At 34.4% G+C, this 21,122-nt stretch overlaps 3 protein-coding genes and 1 long non-coding RNA gene across 5 annotated transcripts; 2 read left to right on the top strand and 2 right to left on the bottom strand.

Moving 5' to 3' along the window:
* Positions 1–896: 896 nt before the first annotated feature.
* Positions 897–1,338, bottom strand: LOC146950154 (uncharacterized). The gene is made up of 2 exons (XR_015027449.1): positions 1,209–1,338; positions 897–1,107 (listed from the first exon to the last, which is right to left on the bottom strand). It is a non-coding gene; the product is annotated as an uncharacterized LOC146950154 (long non-coding RNA).
* Positions 1,339–1,548: 210 nt separating this feature from the next.
* On the top strand, positions 1,549–11,521 carry LOC146950152 (uncharacterized). Of its 2 annotated transcripts, XM_085746106.1 has the most exons (4): positions 1,549–1,668; positions 3,516–3,615; positions 3,734–3,906; positions 11,421–11,521. In XM_085746106.1, the coding sequence occupies exons 2-4, from the start codon at positions 3,520–3,522 to the stop codon at positions 11,449–11,451; spliced, it is 300 nt and encodes a 99-aa protein (XP_085602232.1). In that variant the 5' UTR covers positions 1,549–1,668; positions 3,516–3,519; the 3' UTR covers positions 11,452–11,521. The 2 variants fall into 2 exon arrangements, with proteins under 2 accessions (XP_085602232.1, XP_085602231.1); XM_085746105.1 differs by lacking the exon at positions 11,421–11,521 and having other exon boundaries at positions 3,734–4,290.
* Positions 4,223–6,284, top strand: LOC146950153 (protein FAR1-RELATED SEQUENCE 5-like). Its single transcript, XM_085747696.1, has 3 exons — positions 4,223–4,817; positions 5,000–6,039; positions 6,151–6,284. The coding sequence occupies exons 1-2, from the start codon at positions 4,223–4,225 to the stop codon at positions 5,962–5,964; spliced, it is 1,560 nt and encodes a 519-aa protein (XP_085603822.1). The 3' UTR covers positions 5,965–6,039; positions 6,151–6,284.
* A 4,419-nt stretch (positions 11,522–15,940) lies between the features above and the next one.
* On the bottom strand, positions 15,941–19,158 carry LOC146950151 (histone deacetylase HDT1-like). Its single transcript, XM_085746103.1, has 10 exons — positions 19,089–19,158; positions 18,731–18,807; positions 18,423–18,640; positions 18,014–18,033; positions 17,872–17,916; positions 17,606–17,778; positions 17,266–17,337; positions 17,085–17,175; positions 16,328–16,445; positions 15,941–16,216 (listed from the first exon to the last, which is right to left on the bottom strand). The coding sequence occupies exons 1-10, from the start codon at positions 19,099–19,101 to the stop codon at positions 16,156–16,158; spliced, it is 888 nt and encodes a 295-aa protein (XP_085602229.1). The 5' UTR covers positions 19,102–19,158; the 3' UTR covers positions 15,941–16,155.
* Positions 19,159–21,122: the final 1,964 nt, after the last annotated feature.

Raw genomic sequence — 21,122 nt, 5'->3', positions numbered from 1 at the left:
TAATCGTTCTTTCAAAAAAAAAATTGCTTAATCGTGTCCACGTGAGCTTAGCTCAGTTGGTAAGGACAACGCATAATATATGCAAAGGCTGGGGTTCAAACCTCGGTCACCACCAAAAAAAAAATTGCTTAATCGTCAATCTTATCAAATGCATCAAATTTAACAGATAGTTTATCTATTATTGACTAGCTTATTTATTTTGTAGGATTGTAAATAAATTCATTCACTATCAACTAGTTTATCTATCATTCGCTATTTCTTACCAATCCCTTGATATACTGTTTTAGAATAGCTACATACTTCATACATAATTGCTTTTGTGGTTAATATTCTTTGCAAATTGCTTATCCATGCCTTGTAGTAGAACACCATAACATGAAGAGCCACTAGGGTCACATTCAATTGCATGTCCTTATACGTGGTCACAGGATATGGACCCCCTGCCCAAAAAAAACCAAACCCGTCATGATTTTCGAAGTGACGCCTCTATTTTTATTATAAAATTGTTGTTTTCCTTTTTGTTTTTGCTCATTTTCGTGTTACGTGAGTTAGACCGTTGATGGAGTAAGAAATTTCCCCAACAATTGATGAGGGTTTTTTTTTAATCTTTCACTGACCCCAACTCAAAATCCGAAATGCGGATCAAATTCTCCCATTGTGGAAAATAAAAATAAAAAATTCTTATGTATAATCAGGTTGGAAAATCCATTAAAAAAAAACTTTCGAATTTTATGTTTATCTTGATTGTTAACTTTGCACAAAAGTGAGAGAAGAAATTGTATCGGTATATATCATGATAAATATTGATGAAAATAGAATAATTCATTAACATCTTGAATCATAATTTCACTTCACAAACAGTTGTGAAAACAAACAAATTTTGCTAGAATGACATATAGTTTAGAACGGAGGGAATACTCCAACAACTTTTCATAATACCCGTAATTTTTGTAGTGTTCTTATAAAAAAAATGACGTAATATAGTGGGTTTTTAACGTAATTGTTATGCTTACAAGCAGAAACATGTTTTGTCAAAACAAAACTGAGTTCTACGATTTAGACATTCATCATCTAAACAATCTTCATAAGTGTTGCAAGGGCGAAAACCTGTATTTCAATGAAGAATAAATGAATGTTACTAGAAGGGGATGAGATATTTTATATATGATTAATAAGAAGCATTGAAATGTGTGTGGAAATGTACTTACTGTGTTGGCCAGTTACAACCAGAATTAGAGATAGCAAGATGATGAAAGCATAAACATTTTTTAAAGTTGCTGCCATTTTTTGTATCCTTAATTTGCATCTAACAAAAAAAAACCACTGTATGATTACTTTATAAGTAAAACAACTCATGCTTTTTTAATTTAATTAAATTGGTATATTAGGGTCTCTTAGGTACATTAAAGCGCCACATTTAAACCACTATTTGCAAGAAGCCATTCATATAACCAATATTATTATAAATTTTGTATAAAAAATCAATATTATTATAAATGTCTCTTAGGTACATTAAATTGTCACATTTTATTTCTTCTTTTGGGAGAAGCCAACTCATAGCCCCATCACATTTATATATGTTTTTCATGATAGACATGGGGAAAATTTCGAAAGAGAAATAGTAGTTTGAAGTTATGGAAAACAATGTAGAAATGATATTTTGAAGAGGTGACAACACACTTATTTATAAATTTATTTATAGTACTATATGATTATAGTTTTTTCTTTGTTCAGAAAAGCTAATAGAATCAAAGTTAATGGATATCCAATGTAGAAATTGCACGAGTAGATCAATTGGTGTTTTGTCTTGTTCAAGGAAATAAAACAATTAGTTATGAGATGAAGTATGAGTCTTTGTTCTAATACATATCAAGAAATTCAGGCATGACCTCGTTTGATTTTATTTACTTAGGATAGTACTTAAAACTAATTTTGGGAACTTAAACCATAAAGCCCTAAATATTATGTTAGTTAATTAATAGTAAAATAATAAAGTTTTCTAAACATCCCACTTATTAGTAATTTGGGTTATGAGAGAGTCTAGATAAATATAAATGTTTATATTTACTCTAATAAAAGACCAAGTAAATGGAAAAAATATTAACACGTCCCAAAACACGTCCCAAATTGAATTAAAAAAAAAAAAACATATAAAAAATGTATGAAGTATATTAGAAAAAAATGAAGGTGTCATATCGGCACATTACAAAAAAATCTCCGTTAGACTAAATTCATATTTGAATTTGTATAGATGTGGAAACTTTTGCTATATGTTTCCTTGGTTCCTATGTCAAATGACCAATTCTCTATGTGTAGCCTCTACTGCCGGTGCCATTTAGCCTGCACAAGCAAAAGACTTGTGCACATGCACAAGGGAAAATATTAAGGACAGCTGGCGGTAAAAAAACCACTTTTTACCTGCTGGAATATTTTAATGTAACATATTATATTATAAACTATTCCATTTATTGTTTATGCTGCTCACACCCCCCTAAAAAACCACCAGTTATCAGCAATTACTTGTAAACCCCATATACTAAAATTGAAACATGTAGAGTAGTAATTCAGATTTTCCTTAGCTTCACACGTGAAACACCACCCTAAAACTCATTTTGAGCTTTGTTTCCCTTCTCCTTCATGCTTAACATGCTTCTTCATCTCCATAGCCACCCATGCTCTTGATATTTCCAGATATGCTTTCTCCTTCATGCTTAACTTAAAGTTTCCAGATATGCTTTCTCCTTCATGCTTAACTTAAAGTTCTTCTCCATCAACAAAATAGTTCAACATTATTTCACTTTCCTTTATTGATCTGGAAATTGCAGCTTAGTTTTGTTTATAGATCTAGATTCATTTTCAACATAAAGGTATGAATAAAACTTTGTTTATCATTTTAAATGTTTTTTTTATGATATATGGTTGTTGTATAGTAGTAGTGTTGTTGGCGAATATAAGATTCTAAGATACCATAACTGAAAGAATAAATAATGAATTTTTGAGTTAGTTTTTGGTCAATGAAAGAGGGTAAGAAGCCAACAATGGCTGCAACACCAAGTTTGTGAGATGGTGTTGTGCATGGTCGTGCTTAATTTACACACGACCGTGCTTAAACTCACTGGAGATTGGATGCATTTTGTTTACCATCACCATGACGATCGTGCTCAATAATGACACGGTCGTGCTTGTCCTAATGGAAGTAAATATGGTTGGTTTAGGCTAGGTTTTTTGAGACAGATTTTGAACTGCAATCGAGCACGGTCGTGCGTTTTAATGACACGGTCGTGCCAAAATTCCATGCATGAAGTTAAAATTTTGAATGTTTTGGAGCTCGGTCGTGCTGATTATAGACACGGTCGTGCCTGACATCTTGGAAGTAATTGTTTTTGCTTTCTGCTAGTATTGCTATGTAGTGTTGTATTTGTCTGGTTCCTGCAATTTTGTTCATGTAAAGGTAGTGCGTATTTTGGTGAATTTGTGATTGTGATTATTTAAATCCATGTATGTATGATGAACAGGAAGATGGATATTCATGAAATTCTAGAAATTTTCGGAATTCCCAATGTAAGCGACATAACTGGGGGATGCAACCTTAATGCGGAAGGTTCAGAGGTAGAGGTATGTTGATGTGATTACATTATTGTGTAAATTATTTTTGAAGTTAGCGAAAATCGTAGTGTAATTTTGATCCGAGGATTGTCAATTACTAAGTTATTTTGCAATTTTTATTGTACAGGACATGGACAATAGCTCTCGTTCGGAGAGTGATGTATGTTCCTCGGATGAAGATGTCGAAGACATGTACAGTTCGTTGTATGGGTGCAACTTTGACGATGAAACGGCGGTTGATTGCATGGCTGACCTTGACAGAATTAATTTTAAGGAAATAGGGTCGGATGAAATCATGAGGTACCATTTTCAGGATCGTTTAGTTGCATTCAAGTTTTACAATTTGTACGGTTGTGTACGTGGATTTTCTGGTAGAAAAAGCTGTGTTGTTAAGAACAGGGATGGCGATGTTGTTCAACAAACCTTTGTTTGTCATAGAGAAGGTTACAAGGTTGAAAGTAATGCCGCCGATAGGAAAAGAGAGCAGAAGCCAACTAGTAGGTGTGGTTGCATGGCAAAAATTCAAGTACACGTTGACGCTGGTAGCGGTTGATGGTACATAAAATCAATTGACGATATTCACAATCACACCTTTTTGGATGGGAAGTATCAGGGAATGCTACCTGCACATAGGAAGATGAGCGATTATGACAAATACCAAATGAAAATGATGAGGAAAGTTGGCATTCCTACGTCACGCATCTATGGTTTTTTTGCTTCACAGGCTGGTGGATTTAAAAATCTTGGATATACAAGAAGAGACATGTACAACGAGCAATTCAAGAACAGGGAGAGGAAGAGTACAGATGCAGAGGATGCAATTGATTTCCTTAAGGGTTTGTGTAGTACAGATGATATGATGTTTTGGAGGCACACAGTTAAAGAGGATGGAACACTTCGACATTTATTTTGGTGTGATGGGGTTAGCCGTATGGACTACTCGGTGTTTGGAGATGTTTTGGCAATTGATGCTACATATCGAAAAATTAAGTACAACACATCGTTAGTTATTTTTTCCGGTGTGAACCATCATAATCAAAGTGTCATATTCGGTAGTGCGATTGTTGGTGATGAAACTGAGGACACTTACGTGTGGCTGCTGCAACAATTTCTTAAGGCAATGGGCGGGAAGGCACCTGTGTCAGTTATAACTGACGGAGATCTATCAATGAGAAATGCAATTAGAATAGTATTTCCACATGCTCATCACCGTTTGTGTGCCTGGCACTTGGCTAGAAATGCAACGAGCAATATAAAAAATCCAAAATTTGTCCCGAAGTTCAAACGGTGTATATGCTCGGTGATTTTGATATTGAAGAGTTTGAAACTATGTGGGATTTGTTGGTTGCAGAGTTTGGGTTGGAAAATAATAAGTGGATTCGTGAGCTGTAAGAGAAGCGGGAGCAATGGTCAACTGCCTATATCCGTGGTAGATTTTATGCTGGTTTCAGAACAACCTCAAGGTGTGAAGGTCTTCACTCTGAATTTGGAAAATATGTTACCGTCTTGTCGAATTTGGTGGATTTTTTACAGCATCTTTTGCGGTGGCTGAATTATGTTAGATACAGAGAAATTGAGGCGGATTATGCATCTTCTTTTGGTGAACCCGTTTTGCAAACTCAGCACAAAAAATTAGAGAAGTCAGCTTCAAAAATTTATACAAGGTCACTGTTTAAACAGTTTAGGCCCGTATTGGAGAGATCTTGTCGGTGCAAAGTCGAAGGTGATGTGCGTAGTGGTTCCATTTTTACCTATAATGTTTTCAAATACCCTAAGAATGATATTCATTGGATCGTGACATTTTGCCAAGAACGGTTGACATTTAAATGTTCATGCAAAAGATTTGAGACATTTGGTATTCCTTGTGAACATATCTTACATGTTCTAGTGCATTTGAACATTGTTGTACTGCCAGAATGTCTCGTGATGGAACGATGGACCAAACGTGCTAAAGATGGAATCAATGCTCAAAATGCTAATAGTTCAAGTCACCGTGATCCTGCATTTGTAACTACGTATGTGATGTTTGTGGAGCGATGTAAGAGGATGGCCAATGCCGTGTTGAAGTGTGGAGATCCTGAATATATACACAAAACCATGGAAATGGTTGAAAAACACACCGAAACATTGGAATCATTAAGCAGGGGTGAAGTTGATGAATTGCCCGTGGTCGGTTCAGTGACAGAAAAAAGTTTAGGTAATCCGCAACGGCTTAAGAAAAGAGGTGGAGCAGCAGCTGCGTCGTCATCTCGTAATGTAAGTGGAAATAAAAAGCGGAGTTCGCCGAAATGTGGCATATGTGGATGTAAGGGTCACAACCAGCAGTCCTATCGTCTACGAGAAGACTTTAATGTATAGTCACAGAATCATTCATCACATATCAATGATGATCAAGGGTATGATGAAGACTCGGAAGATTGGAACACACCCATGGTAAGTGTGAAGCCGTTATTATCTAATGTTTGAAGTTTCTATTGTTTAAAAGTTAAATGGTGATATTAGCGTCAACATTGTAAGTAATTTATTATTGTTCGAACAACGTAGGATTTGAACTAAAATTGAAGATTGGAGGAGCACGATGAATTTTGAAGTATGATGTTGCGTTGAAGATGTTCGTAACTGATGAACCGGAGAATGGTGTATGATGACCCTTCGACGAAGATGTTAGTGACCTGTTGTTTGTTTAAATTGATTGTTGTTTTGCGTGTATTTAGGCGTGAACTTATGCATTTTTATTAATTTGTGATATTATGTTGTTGGAACCTGTCTAATTTGATGTGGATTGTTTAATATGTACACGATATCAAAGTATTTCGTGAATATTTGAAGGTTTGTGTAAAACGTTGTTCGTTGGGATGTGTCTAATTGCCTGCGCCACCTCTATTGTTAAGCAATTAGTAGTTAATATGTGTACTGGGTTATGAGCACGACCTTGGACACAAACGACACAGGCGTGCTGAAGGAAACTTTTTACATTCGTAATGAGCACGGGCGTGTTTGAAAGTGACACGGTCGTGTCAATATACTATGTTCTAAGTGGATCCAGAATGGGAATAGAAGGCACGCCCGTGTGATAGTTTAGCACGGTCGTGCTTATGAGTACTGATGCTAATGAAATTTATAGGTGATAATCAAGCACGACCGTGTTCATATTTGGCACGGTCGTGTCATTACAATCTGGTCATTAGTTAGTAATGTGAATGGAATACACACGATCGTGTGTAAATTGGGCATGGTCGTGTCAACATACTATGTTCTAAGTTGATCCAGAATGGGAATAGAAGGCACGCCCGTGTGATATTTTAGCACGGTCGTGCTTATGAGTACTGATGCTAATGAAATTTATAGGTGATAATCAAGCACGACCGTGTTCATATTTGGCACGGTTGTGTCATTACAATCTGGTCATTAGTTAGTAATGTGAATGGAATACACACGATCGTGTGTAAATTGGGCACGGTCGTGCTACATGATTTTTTACAAAGTTGTCACCACAGCATGCTCAAATTGTATTTCCTTACCACAGACGTAAATAATACCACATACAATTTGGAATCATTTACAATACAACCTGAACAGAATTATAGATTATGACACCGACAAAGATTTACATATGAACTTAAACAAACTTAAATTGAACACAATTAAGTTTTGAACAGAATTTTTGATAGTGCATGTTCAAAGAAACTTATACAAAATTCAAATAGAACCCAATATAACAGTACCAGTAGTTGATGAAAGAAACGTAAACAAAAGTAGCATTAGCAAGTTCAAAATAACCCAACATAACAGTTCCATAAGTCGAAGAAAGAAACTTAAATAAAAGAACCAGTAGCAATCATCCAAGAAGCATTAGCAAGCAAAAAACCTATCCTCCCTACTCCGTAAGTCACGAACACAGATTCCCAACATTAGAATCCACCTGGAGGTTGGTATTCAATGTTTAGGTCCTGCATCATTAGGTTGAGCATATGTTGTTGCGTTTGGTTGTCCTGCCTCATCTGCTGCACCTCAGCCATCATCATTCAACGCCATTCCTGCTCCTCTTGATAATGCCTTTGATGCTCCATCCTCATCTGTTGAAGGTCGGCAATTGTCCCTTGAACCTCAGCCTCTATCCTTGCACGCCTATCATGGTCATCTTGAACCTCCGACAGCGGTTAGTCTTCCTCCTGGTCATCAGCCTGTACGTCATCTCCATCATGCTGCTCTGCAGGAACTTCTGTACCTAAATCGGAATAAATCCAATTTTCTTAATTTGATGTGTCAGTCCTATCAGGATTTGGCAATAGAAATGAGTCATGGTTCGCAACCCTCAATTGAAATTGTTCTCTCTTCCCCCCACTCACATCCTTAATCATTTTCATTTGAATCAGTGTGTCAATATTGATTCCATTGCAACCATGAAGTGGATGTTCATCACGATACAATTTAATATTTAACCTCTTGGCCATGAACTCTATCGGTCCCCCCACCACAATCTTACCACTGTCCTGTGTCGCAACAGACGCCATATGGCTTAAAAGATAGTAACCTGTGTTTACTTGTTGCTTGTTGACCATAGCCCATAATATGAACAATTCATCGGTCCTAACCGTCCCCGTTTCCTTTCGACCGAAGATGGAGCAAACCATAACCCTGTGAATGTAGCGGAAAACAGGGTTGTGGATGGAACTAGCCTTAGCAGATTTAGGCACAAATTTCCTCATTCCAGTTATTTGATGCCAAAACTCATCAGGATCATAATTCTCAGGCTTATTGTTCGGGTTATGAGAATCGTGGATGAGTCCCGTGCTTGCGAACCCCATCCGTTCACAAAATTCAGTTAGTGACATGCTAAATTCACGGTTATCCAGGCTAAATGACACATTGTTGTGTTGTGGGTCATCAACATTATCTTTATCTTTTCTAAAACACAAGGTACTAAGGAATTCTAGGGTAAGGTATACCTTTGTGGTGTATGAATGTCCTATAAATTTCCCCCTTCCTATGAGAGAAGTCAATTTCAAAACATTTTTAAGCAGACCAATTTGACAAAATATCTGCTAAAACCAACCAATTTAGGGTTTTGAGGACTTGTATAAGCTTTAAATAAGTTATGAGGTTAACTTCATTGGAACATAAGTCCATAAATAAAACACGAAAAACTATATTGCTCCCTTGGTAGTATGTTATGACATGCAATTGAACTGTTATTAGAGCTTCTGACATGTCCATAAGTTATAAACACAGTATGACAGAAAATTAAATTTTCGTTAACGTGTATAAGTGTCTCAAAGCATCGTTTTCCAAACTATTACTAGCATGTTTCTGGAACATTACACAGATAGACTGACTTGACATGTCTAATAAACGAATCTCACTTATAACTTACTATGATGAATTTTAAAAAGAAGATCAAATAAAATCCAACCCAAATAGAAGAAAAATAATTGTGAAAATTAGAAAAATGATGAATTTGAAAATGAATATCAAATAAAGTCCAATCCTAATAGAAGAAACAAAATTGTGGAAATTTAAAAAAAAATGATGAATTTGAAAAGGAAGATAAAATAAAGTCCAACCTTAGTAAAAGGAACAAAATTGTGAAAATTAGAAAAATTATGATTTTGAAAAGGAAGAACAAATAAATTCCAACCCTAGTAGAAAGACCACAAAACGAGTGATGAAACTCACAACTCTTATCCTAATGACAATATTCATTGACCTAAACTACTAAAAAGACCTCAAAACGAGTGATGAAACTCAAGATTCTTACTCTAACTGAAAGAATCTTGGAGTCAAAGTAGTTGGATGAACGTTCAAGGACTAATCAAACTTTTTATCGACTAACCAATCTTACAACTCCAACCCTAATGACAATATTCTTTGACCTAAACTACTACAAAGACCTCAAAACGGGTGATGAATCTTGTAGTCAAAGTAGTTGGATGAATGTTCAACGACTAATCAAACTATTTATCGACTAATCAAGCTTACAACTCTAACCCTAATGACAATTCTAACCCTAATGACAAGATTCTTTGACCTAAACTACTACAAAGACTTCTCAACGACTAATCAAACTCAAAATTTTTAGGTTAACCTAAAATAATCTTGGAGTCAAAGTACTTGGGTCAAAGTTCAATGACTAATAAAACACTTTATCGACTAATCAAGCTTGTAACTCTCACCCTAATGACAATTTTCTTAGACCTACACTACTACAAAGATTACTTGGATAACTGTTCAATAACTAATCAAAATATTTACCGACTAATCAAGCTTGTAACTCTCATAGTAATGACAATTCACTTTTCCCTAAACTACTTCATCAATGTTTGAACGACTGATCAAACTCACAACTCTTACCCCGACAAGTAGAATAATATACGATAAGTATTTCGATGAATGTTTAATGCCTAATCAAACTATTCACCAACCTATCTTGCCGACAACTCTAACCCTAACGACCATAATGTTCGAAAGAGAACTCACGCCTTAACTGCACGATTCCTCTACCTAAACTAGTTCAAAGATGTCACCAAGACCGATCAAACTAGAAACTCTTACCCTAACTGGAAGAAACTTCAAGTCAAAGTACTTGGATGAACATTCATTGACTACTCAAACTCTTGTTATCAATTACCCTAGCTTGCAACTGTTACACTGTTGACAGATGGTAATTAATCAATCAAGATATTCACTACGTGGATTGCACTAAAACCTTTTTTATCGTTATTATTGTAATTAACGTTAATTACATCATAAATCTAATTTAATAATAATATTTTTCTAATGCCAAAACTAACTTATAAATTCAATCTACATAAATATCACAACTATTTTTTATACACATTAAAAAGAAGATAGTTCACCGGCTAATGAAGCAACTTACAACTCTAACCGCAATGACATTATTCTTTGACCTAAAGTACTTCAGAGAATACTAGACTATATTTATATGGACCAAAAACTTATTAAACCCTCATATAATCATTAATAAGAAAATTATTTGATCAGTCAATATAATGATTTAATCATTTATGTTTTAATCATTTTATTTGTAATTAGGCTTTTTTATTTTGGTACATGTAATTAGGCTTTAATCTATAGATATTACAATAAAATCTATTAAAAAACAAAAATTATATAGCTATTGTGGTACTTTGAACACTGTAAGTCTCTTAAACTTACTATCATTGGAAGGGAACACGCCTGTATGAGACATTGTTGTTTTGCATTTTTAAAATATGGTATTAAAAACTTTGATTAAAACAGAACAATATACTCTTGCACGGTCGTGTTACGTATACACACGACCGTGCCTTTCAGTTTACATGTCAGCACGACCATGTCAATATACAACACGACCATGCCTTTAAAATAATTAAAAAAATCTCAATTATATACATGTGAACTTGTTTACTTGACGAACACGCCCCATGTGGCTTAATGGTTACAGATTTGTCAATCCAAGTTTGAGGGTTTGGGTTCGAGTCCCTACAACCACTTTTTTTTCTTTCCATTAATTCCCTTTTTTTTAGTCCAGTACAAATACACACGACCGTGTCATACTTACACACGGTCGTGTTCGAAACGTTTCATAATTAAATGTGCATCCCTTATTTTTAATCATTTATCAATTATGTTTTGATGATTTTCATACTAATGATTTGTTTTCATTTATTTTAATCATTTTCTTATTAAATTAATGATTTGTCAACAACCCACAATTCCACCAACTCACCAAAACATTTAAACGTGTCTCCTACCTCAATCTTCTTCTTTTACTTCCTTCTTATTATAATTCCTTCTTCTTCTTCCTCCTGCAGCGCCAGAAATCATCACCATCATCAACCTTAGGTTTTCCCCTTTCGAAATCTACACTCACTATTAGGTAATTAACCTCCATTTCTTTCTTTCCTTTTACTTAATTTCATGCAGTTGGTTGCTTTTTATTGAATGTTGAAACACTACATTGATAGAGATTGTTAGGTTATTTTTGCTTTCATTATTCTTATTAAGAATGAGTTTCTGATTGGTGGGTATTGTTACTCCTGTTTGTTTCTTATATGGAAATGGGGCTTCTGATTAATTGTTATCAGGAAATGTTAAATACTACTATTTCATTTTTTTTCTGCTTATGAATCTTGGGTTTCTATGTAAATGTAAATGTAAATGTACCCATAACCTTAACCCTAGTCAAAAGAAAAGGGGCTTTTTTGATTGTTGTTACTAGTACTGCCATATGTGGGTGTACAATTAATGTATGTAAATTGTTACTACTTTTTGTTTGCGACAGGAACAGAAATTTTGAAAAAATGGCTTCTAAAGGAAAGGGTGTTCATGTTGGCAGCACTTCTTCCGGAACGCAGAAACAGGGTAGACTCAATGAGAGGGGACTTATTCTTGACAAATCTGAAAAGGTAAGGTACAGTATGCTTGTGAACAGAGACATTGTACCCAATAGGTACCCCGATTCAGCCGCTCTACAGGCATTGGGTATGGAGGACAATGTCACGACATTGATTAGTAATGTAGGCTGGAAAGATTTCGTAGGCGAGACACACTTCGCCTTCGAAACTAGTACATTTGAATTTTTAAGTACCATCTCTTTTGTTCATGATACAGACAATTACAAAAACCCAAACCACACTGTTTCATTTAGTTTGGGCAACGTGGAATATAACATGTCCCTCACTCAATTTAATGACATAATGGGCTTCGAAAGCACGGGGATCATTCATGATAAAAAGCATCGACATTTTGACAAACAGGGGTTTTGGTTTAAAATAACTGGCCGGAACCGTTTTAAAAGCAAAACTGCCAAGGCCAGCATGATACATAACCCTGTTTTCAAATACTTGCATAGAGTTATGGCCTGCACCATTTTCGGTAGGCCGGAAACTGCAACTGTGAGGTCTGATGAGCTATTCCTTTTATGGGCCATGGTTAACAAATGTCCCGTAAACACTGGCTACTACCTATTAGACCATTTGGCATATGTGGCGGCACAACCAAAAGGTAAGATAGTGGCAGGGGGATTGGTAAGTTTCATTGCATGGAAGCTGGGAGCGAGAACTGCAACACAAGAAATTGGCATTGATGGGAACTATGTCATTGATATCAATTTCTGTAAAAATATACATATGGTAAGGGATCTAGATGGGGAAAACAAGACATTTATATTGCTGGTATTCGACGAAGATTCAATCTTGTTGCCAGATCCATCGAGAACTGACGTAACAAATCCAACAAATTGGCTTTATATGGATTTAGATTCACAGGTACCTAAAGAGCAGGCTGGCAGAGATGAAGAAATGGGTGATTACCGGGAGGAGCAACAACCTGCGACTGGAATGAAAGACGACGATGATGATTGGCGTCGAAGAATGGAGGCGAAGGCTGACAGGACGTATGATGAGGTTGCATGCATCAAACGAATGCTTGCATAAACGATGCAGCGACTCAACTTCCATTATCCTCCACCCGGTCTAGAATGATAAACTTTAATGCTTTGTGTGAACAATGATCCAAATATAATTATGTTGTAAATTATATTAGCTCTGAACTTGTTTGCATGTTAACAAAACACATGGCTCGTGCTAGTAATTGCCATGCTCTGGTATGTTGTGCACATTTTTATTTCACTAATGATTGTTGGTTCTACTGGATATGGCAGCTGATACACACACGACCGTGTCTAATTCAAGCACGGTCGTGCACCTATTGCAGACAAAACACCAGTCACTTTCTGTCCTTCTCACACGACCATGTTATTACACGCACGGGCGTGCGTCTGTCCCATAACAATTTCAAGGCAACAACCAGTGGTTTAAGGCACGACCGTGCCTATTTAAAGCACGGCCGTGCGAACCTTGCACTACTTTTTCAAATCCAACTCCAGTCACTTTAAGCACGACCGTGTCATTACAAAGCACGGTCGTGCTCACCTGTCATTGCTTTTTTTTTTTTCCGGACATTTTATCTTTCTATTAACTCTTATAGTTTACTTTTTTTAGTATTAAAATTGTCAACTAATATTTCTTTCGATAACATACAAAAATATTAATTTCCAAATAAAATAATATCTACTTATTTGTTAATTCAATGTTACATCTTGATATTATTAATATAGTTTACTTTCTACATAATTTCCTTCTATTAATTGTACATTTAATAATACTCCAATGTTTAATTTCTGATACCATAATTTCTCATAATTCAATCATTCATCATTGACTTACAATATTTTTTTTGGTAGTGATTGACTCACAGTATAAATAAACATTATTAATATTATGTTATACCAACAAAACATCTTATAATTTCTCCAATTTATTTTTCCAAAACATCATAATTCTTTATCTTGTAATTTTTCCAAAACAATTTTATTACCCAAATATAACACACAATTTATTCATCTTATAATTTCTCCCATTTATTTTTCCCAAAAAATTCAAATCCAATTACAACCGTCCAATTTAATAAAACAACTTCTACTAATTTTCAGATTTTTCAATATTCAATTCAATTGAACTGTCAACAAACAAATAAAATTATGCAGAAAAATATTTCATTTTTTTTTCCGGGCCAAAACAATTAAATTTGCCAGCCCATATATAAAATATAACTCTACATATGTCAAGCCCAAGCCCAATACAAAATCTACAAAAAAATTGGAATATAAAATTCAGATTTAATCAAAGGAGTGGGTCCCGCGTGGGACCCACATGCCCTCTCTCCATTTGTGGCAGCAGGTCACCCATTCCCAAATCCAAACAAATCTCAACCGTTGGCATTAAAATAATAATATATAAACGGTCCAGATTTGATTTGGGCCCACCATTTGCATAAATTTGTGTTGTGCACAAGTCTTTTGCTTGTGCAGGCTAAATCCCACCTCTACGGCCAGGCTATTAAGACAACTGAGAACTGATTTCTTAATTGTCATATCTGTTGAAACTCATGCACAAAATTGTCTATCGTCGTTGGTTTAATTCATGTCATTTGGGTGGTTTGGCACTGCTAGAACAAAGCTCATTTTGATAACAAGATTGTCTATAGTCTTATTCTTGATAATATACCATTGTCTGTCTTTTTTGGTGGTGTCCGGGGTTTGAACCCCCAGACCTTGCACCGTTGTCTAGTAATTTGAACAAGGGTTACATATTCTTTTATATTTATGATTTTAAAATTTTAAAATAAATGTAAATCATTGTTCAAGAGATTGATCATCCTAGGAAGACCTTCTATTAGATTGATCATCCTAGGAAGACCCTCTTCTATTAAATTAAGTTTAATAAATTCTAAATCATTGTTTAATATCCTCCATTGAGTCGATTAAAGATAGCTTGTGGCAGTGTTTTTTGGGAGATTCTGCTTTTAACGCAAATCAATTGATGCGTACTCAGAAAACATAAGGTCAGATGCCAAGTAGACACTAGACATTGTGTATTACATTTTTCACTAGAGATATTGACTTAGAAAGCTTGAATACATAGCATAATAAAACATATACTCAGGGGGGCAGAACCGCAGAAGTATTATTTTATGAACAAACGATGTGAACAATCAAACTACTTGTGGTGTTGGGTCAATGTATAGATAGTGTTGACAGACTATTGTAAAAATATGTCTCTCAAAGTGAAAAGGCATATAGTTTGACATACTATAATAAAACGTGTTCATTTTTAATATAATAATAATGGTCAAAAATGAACTAACGCTTAAACTTCCCACCATAAACTAATCAGCAGACTTTTTTTTTTTTTGAAAAGGTAGACTAAACAGCGGACTTTAGAATTGTTTAAAAAATCTTCAATAAAATCCAACGAAAACATAATCCAAATTGTGAAAATTTTTACTAAAACTGAGACTAGACATATATATAAGCCATAGAATAAATCACACTGATCAAGTTACTAATGGTAATTGGTAATATTACTGAAACTCAGACTAAACTTCCTAACACTAAATACATATAAGAAACCATAGATTGAATCACATTTTTTTTTTTATAAAAGCAGCAGTATCAAATTTATTTTTATAAAAACAGTAGTAGTTAAGTTATTAGATATTGGTATTGTGTTACCATAATTAGGGAGTACCAGCTTTCACCATGATAAAAATTAATAGTAAAACGTGGATTTCAGTAAACATTACCATGAGACAGTTTCAGATTAGCAACACTTCAAAAAAATGGCATAAATAGCCCAATTTACTCCGCTAGGTTTCTAGATACTCTCTAAAGGGCTAAATATAGAAATTTCAAAAGAACCTCTTAAAAAATAATATAATTCAAAATAGCCTATATAGCTCGAGTGGCATAAATTTAAAATAAGAACAAAAATAAACAGTAGAAAATCTAAACGCAATGAATTTAGGCAATCAATTCAACCATCAAAGTCAAACAGCTTCCAAAACATGTCATCACCACAAAACTTTCCCTCATGTTCACTAGATCAAAAATCAAGGACAGATACCTAACATCCTTAGGATACTCACCATACTACATATGAAAAACAATTACATCCATTTGTCGACAAACTACAATTGCGAGCAACTTCACTTAGCAGCATGCTTGGCCTTGCTATGTTGTTGCAGTCCAGTTTCAGAGTTGAATGTCCTGGTAATGAAGACAACAAAAAAAGAAACATCAATCACAATCCATCTAAAAATCAATCACAACCCATCTAAAAGTAATAAATATATGCTTCGGGTTTTGTTAAAAGCATACTTGCTGCAACTACTGCAAGAGAGTCCTCCTCCAGACTTGGGAGTTTTGGCATCACTGTTAGGAGTCTTTCCACCTTTCTTAGGGTGAGGAGTTGCTGTATGTCCAGCTTTCTTACCATCTAACAAAAATTTAAACGCGAATTAAGGATGTGCAACAAAAGGATATATATCTATATATGGAGAATAAATTATGCAAACGACCTCAAATTTCAGCATGTCTGACATGCAACATTCAAACAATGTTTCAATTTAAGGGTGGGGAGTAGCTATATGTCTAGCTTCCTTAATATCTAACACAATTTAACAGTTTACAGATGTATAGTAGAAAGACTAAAGATATAAACAATACAGCATGCAAATGCTAGAATGAATCCTTGATGCAAACAAGCTACATTTTCAGCATTGACATAAAACATTCATTTCTTTAAATCTAACACAATGTAACAATTTACAAATAAAGATATAAACAACACAGCATGCAAATGCAAGCATGAATCCATGATGCAAACCAACTACAATTTCAGCATTGACATGCATCATTCAATCAATACTACAATTTAACAACAGTTAACTGGTGTATAGTAGAGAGATATAAACAATACAGCATACAAACGCAAGTATCAATCCATGATCCATCAACAAAATGCAAGAACTAGTGCAAATGGATTTAACACCGATCTAACACCGAATCAACAAGCAAAAAAAAAACACTTGTCCAATATATATTTATCACAAAATATATTACAACTTGGTCTCACCAGTCTTCTCAGGAGTAGCATTTTTTGATTTCTTGGTAGAAACTGGAGTTTTTGAAGCAGATTCATTGGGCCTCTTCTTTCCCTGGTCAACCTTCAAACAAAAAGACGATTATCACAAATCACCGTAGTAACCATAATAATTATAACAAATAAAATAACAATGATAGCAATGTGCCATTACCTTCTTCACAGGAGTCTCTTCCTCATCATCCTCATCACTCTCATCATCATCTTCACTATCAGCATTCTCCATCTACAATTATCAACATAAAAAAATTAATAAATGTTGACCTCAGACAGGCATAAAGAGGACATATATTTACTGAAGATGATAAAAAAAAATTCCCTAAATTGAGAACACGAAATAATAACCCAATAGCACATTTAACAAATGTATCTCATTTCAACATTGTGTATGTATTGGACCTCAGACATGCATAATCAAGACTGAAGGACATCATTACCAGCAAAAATGGACAACTTATAGCAACATGCCACTAAACAAAACATTGATTAAATACCTCATCATCAGAGCTTCCATTTTCATCATCAGATTCATCAGAATCATCATCAGAATCTTCATCTTCCTCATCCTTTGGATCAACAACCTTCACGTGTTTAACAGGTGCAGCATTCTTGGCATCAGCCTTTTTAGGTTCAGAAACTTTCTCCTCTGCTTTTGGTTCTGGTTTTCCTAAAAAGAACAATGGTTATTTAGTTGACAGATTCTAAAGTAATAACAAGCCCAACCAACAAAAAAAAAATCAGACCAAGAGGAAACCCATACCATTCTGCTCTGTGTTAATCAATGGGATGTCTTCATCTTCACTATCTGTTAAAAACAAAGACAATACAACTATGTTTAAGCAACCAACACAATCTTAATCTAACCTTAAAAACAATTGCATGACAAATTTCAGAGGGCTCACCAGTTTCACCTTCCTCACTCGTGCAAGCCAAAACACATCAATAGTTAAGGAAAAATTAAGATGATGCCAATATAAAATGTAAACTATTACAACATTAACTACACATTTAGATAACAGATCTGTAAGGCACCTAGGATAGCAACAAACTAAACTATACTCTAAATAAATATACTTTAAATTTCAAGTAAAAATATAAACATTTAAATTTCAAGTAAAAATATAAACAAAAATTAAAATGATGTCAATATACACGTTAGGCTATTATTGCAACACTAGGATGACAAATAGACTAATCTGGGTTAACATGAATTTAATAACAGATCAGCAAATACACTACCATACTATTACAACCTTAGAAAAATATCATCTAAAAATATGAATAAACTATATAATAACAAATCAAGGATATTCATCATCTTCATAGAAAGCTTTGTATCCACAGAAATGAACACTAGCAGCTTTGGAATTGTGAGATAGCTCAAACTCCTTTTCAAGGACAATATCAAGAGAAATCTGAGGAATTTTGTCCCTGTTTAGGGTTCCCAAAACAAGCTTTTGTTCCCCAACTTTGAGGTAAATAACCACAGGCTCGTTTGGTTTGTCTTTCTTTGCTTCACCAAGTGCAACCTATACAATAACAAACCAGAAATTTAGTAAACCTACAAAAACACAACATAGAACATAACAACACAACATCATCAACAACAAAACCCTAACCTGAGAAATGTGAATAGCAGCTGCATCAAGGTCATATGGGTCAATCTTGATAGTTTCTCCAACCTTAACCTCAGCACCTAATTCAGAAATCAACGTATATCAGAAAACTATGAATCAAACCCTAATACACGTGAATACAAGTTCTGAGTTCAAATTAACAATAACACATTCAAATTAACAATAACAGACTTCAGATTAAAGATAAATTAATCAAAAATCAAGAGTAGTTCGGTTAATTTAACGAGCAATTACAAGAAAAAGAACTCAATGAAACAATCAACGAAAACAAAATCAATAAAAACAAGTCATCGTTATTCAGCGAAGAAAGGTAGACAATGAACGGAGAAAGATGAGTTACCCCAAAACTCCATTGGAAACAGTGAGAGAGAGTAATGAGTATGTTAGGGTTTTGGAAGTGTGTGTGGCGTAAGAGGAAGAGGAAATGAAGGGGTTTTGTGATTATATAGTGATTCAGGGAAAAAGGGTTTTTGCAAAAGCTAGGGTTTTTGCGGTTTTCGGTGAGTATTGGGCCTGGTTCTTTACCTGGGTTGCTAACTAGGCCCATATTTAGAGTGGGCTTTGAAAGAAGCTGCTTATTTGTGTTGAAGGTTTCTTTTTAGGCCCCCTACATATCTCTTTAGGCCCCCCAAAATTACAAAATTGTTTTTAATTTCATTTTTAAAAATTCGATTTTGTTCTTCCGGTATATAACTCCCAGAAGTATTTTTTTAAAATTTCGATTTTGTTACTCCGGTAGATAACTACCGGAAGTGTATTTTTTAAATTTCGCTTTTGTTTCTCCTGTAGATAACTACCGAAATGCTCATTATATATATAGGCATATTTATGGTCTCCCAAGGTTACAACGAAGGTGTACCTAAAAGAACTTTTTTGGATCGTTAATAATCATCAACTCAGCTCTTGTTGTCAATTTTCCCAATTATGAGTAAGTTTAGCAGGAAAAAAAATATTGGTTTCCAATATTTTTTTTAGAAGGGTCGTCCAAGTTAGATAGGTGTTTGGTTCTTGGTTTGTTTGGTCCAATCGAAAAGTCTTTTCATATTTAGATTTTTATACCATATTCCATTCTTTTCATATTTTTGTCGCAAATTACATACTATTTCATCAATGATGGGAGGGGATGCAATAACCAAATATATTTTCAAATAATCGAACATGGCTTAAACATATGAGGTTAGTTTAAGTGGTGTTGTTTCAAAATCAACACGTATTTTTGTCAAACAGAACACATGGTGTTTGCCAACAAATTTACCATTGTTTTCTACGTAAGTCTATTTCTAGGTTCCTATTAACTACAATCATGTTTCATTAAAATTAATCTATGAATTTTATGAACTCAGATAATTATTCATACTAACTTAGAATCCTAGTATTAATTAACTACGCTCATATAACTCAATTAGATCAATTCAATGACTTCCAATGTCATTAAATTTGCAAAAGTTTATAGTGATCGTCTACACACTTAAGATAACACAAAAGCAACTTGAGTTAAAATAGCTCTCACAAAAGTATAATAAAGAACCACGAAATGTACTTAAAATATCATTTCTCAACCAAAAGATATTTACCTCATGGTGAGCTTCAACAAAAATATGGTTGTGTAAAGGAATTGTAAAAACAGAACATGTTACATATCAAAGGATAAAATAAAAATCAAATATGAAGTATACAATATCCTAATTCACCTAAATATTCCTAAAAATAAAAGAACATCACACCCAAAGAGACATTAATTCAAATTTAATTGTGCTTACTACATCGTTGCTTGCCCTATGACAAAAACGTGAGAGAAGAAGAAAAGAAAGAAAAAGAATATTCATCTTCCCCTTTTGCATGTCACCCCACCTCTTCCATCATACATCTTCCAAACTTCAATGACACAATCTCTTTATCATATACCTATTTCTAGGGACGGCAATGACCCCCAACGAATAGGGTACTATAATGCCCATCTTCATACCCGTATTTGTAAAAAATACATGTACCGGAGCCATCCCTCGTGGACAACAATTTTATATTGCCTGTCTCCATGCCTTATGGACATATAAATTCTTGTACCCGCACTCATTATCTGCACTTTAATATCGAAAAGACAATAAAAAACAACAAAAAAACGTAAAAGTTAACAAATAATTTAGAGATGATTCAACAATTCGTATTTGGAACCGTATGTACTCATAGTTAACTAACGATAAAAACAAGACAACAACAAAAACAATTGGTTGCTTATGAGAAAGAAGCGTCAACAACTATTGATTACGTTTATATTTAAATATTTGTAAAATATTTTGCAATAAATTGACTTTAATGGTATATAAATTTAAATTATATATAATATTATACATGTGCAGGCTGGGGACGGGGTGGA

The sequence above is a fragment of the Medicago sativa genome, chromosome 2 (genome assembly GCF_051527215.1).
Source record: "Medicago sativa cultivar Bolivia chromosome 2, Bolivia_mono, whole genome shotgun sequence".
NCBI lineage: Eukaryota > Viridiplantae > Streptophyta > Magnoliopsida > Fabales > Fabaceae > Medicago > Medicago sativa.
The sequence above is the reverse complement of the archived record's forward strand: the minus strand, read 5'-3'. Positions and strand labels throughout refer to the sequence as shown.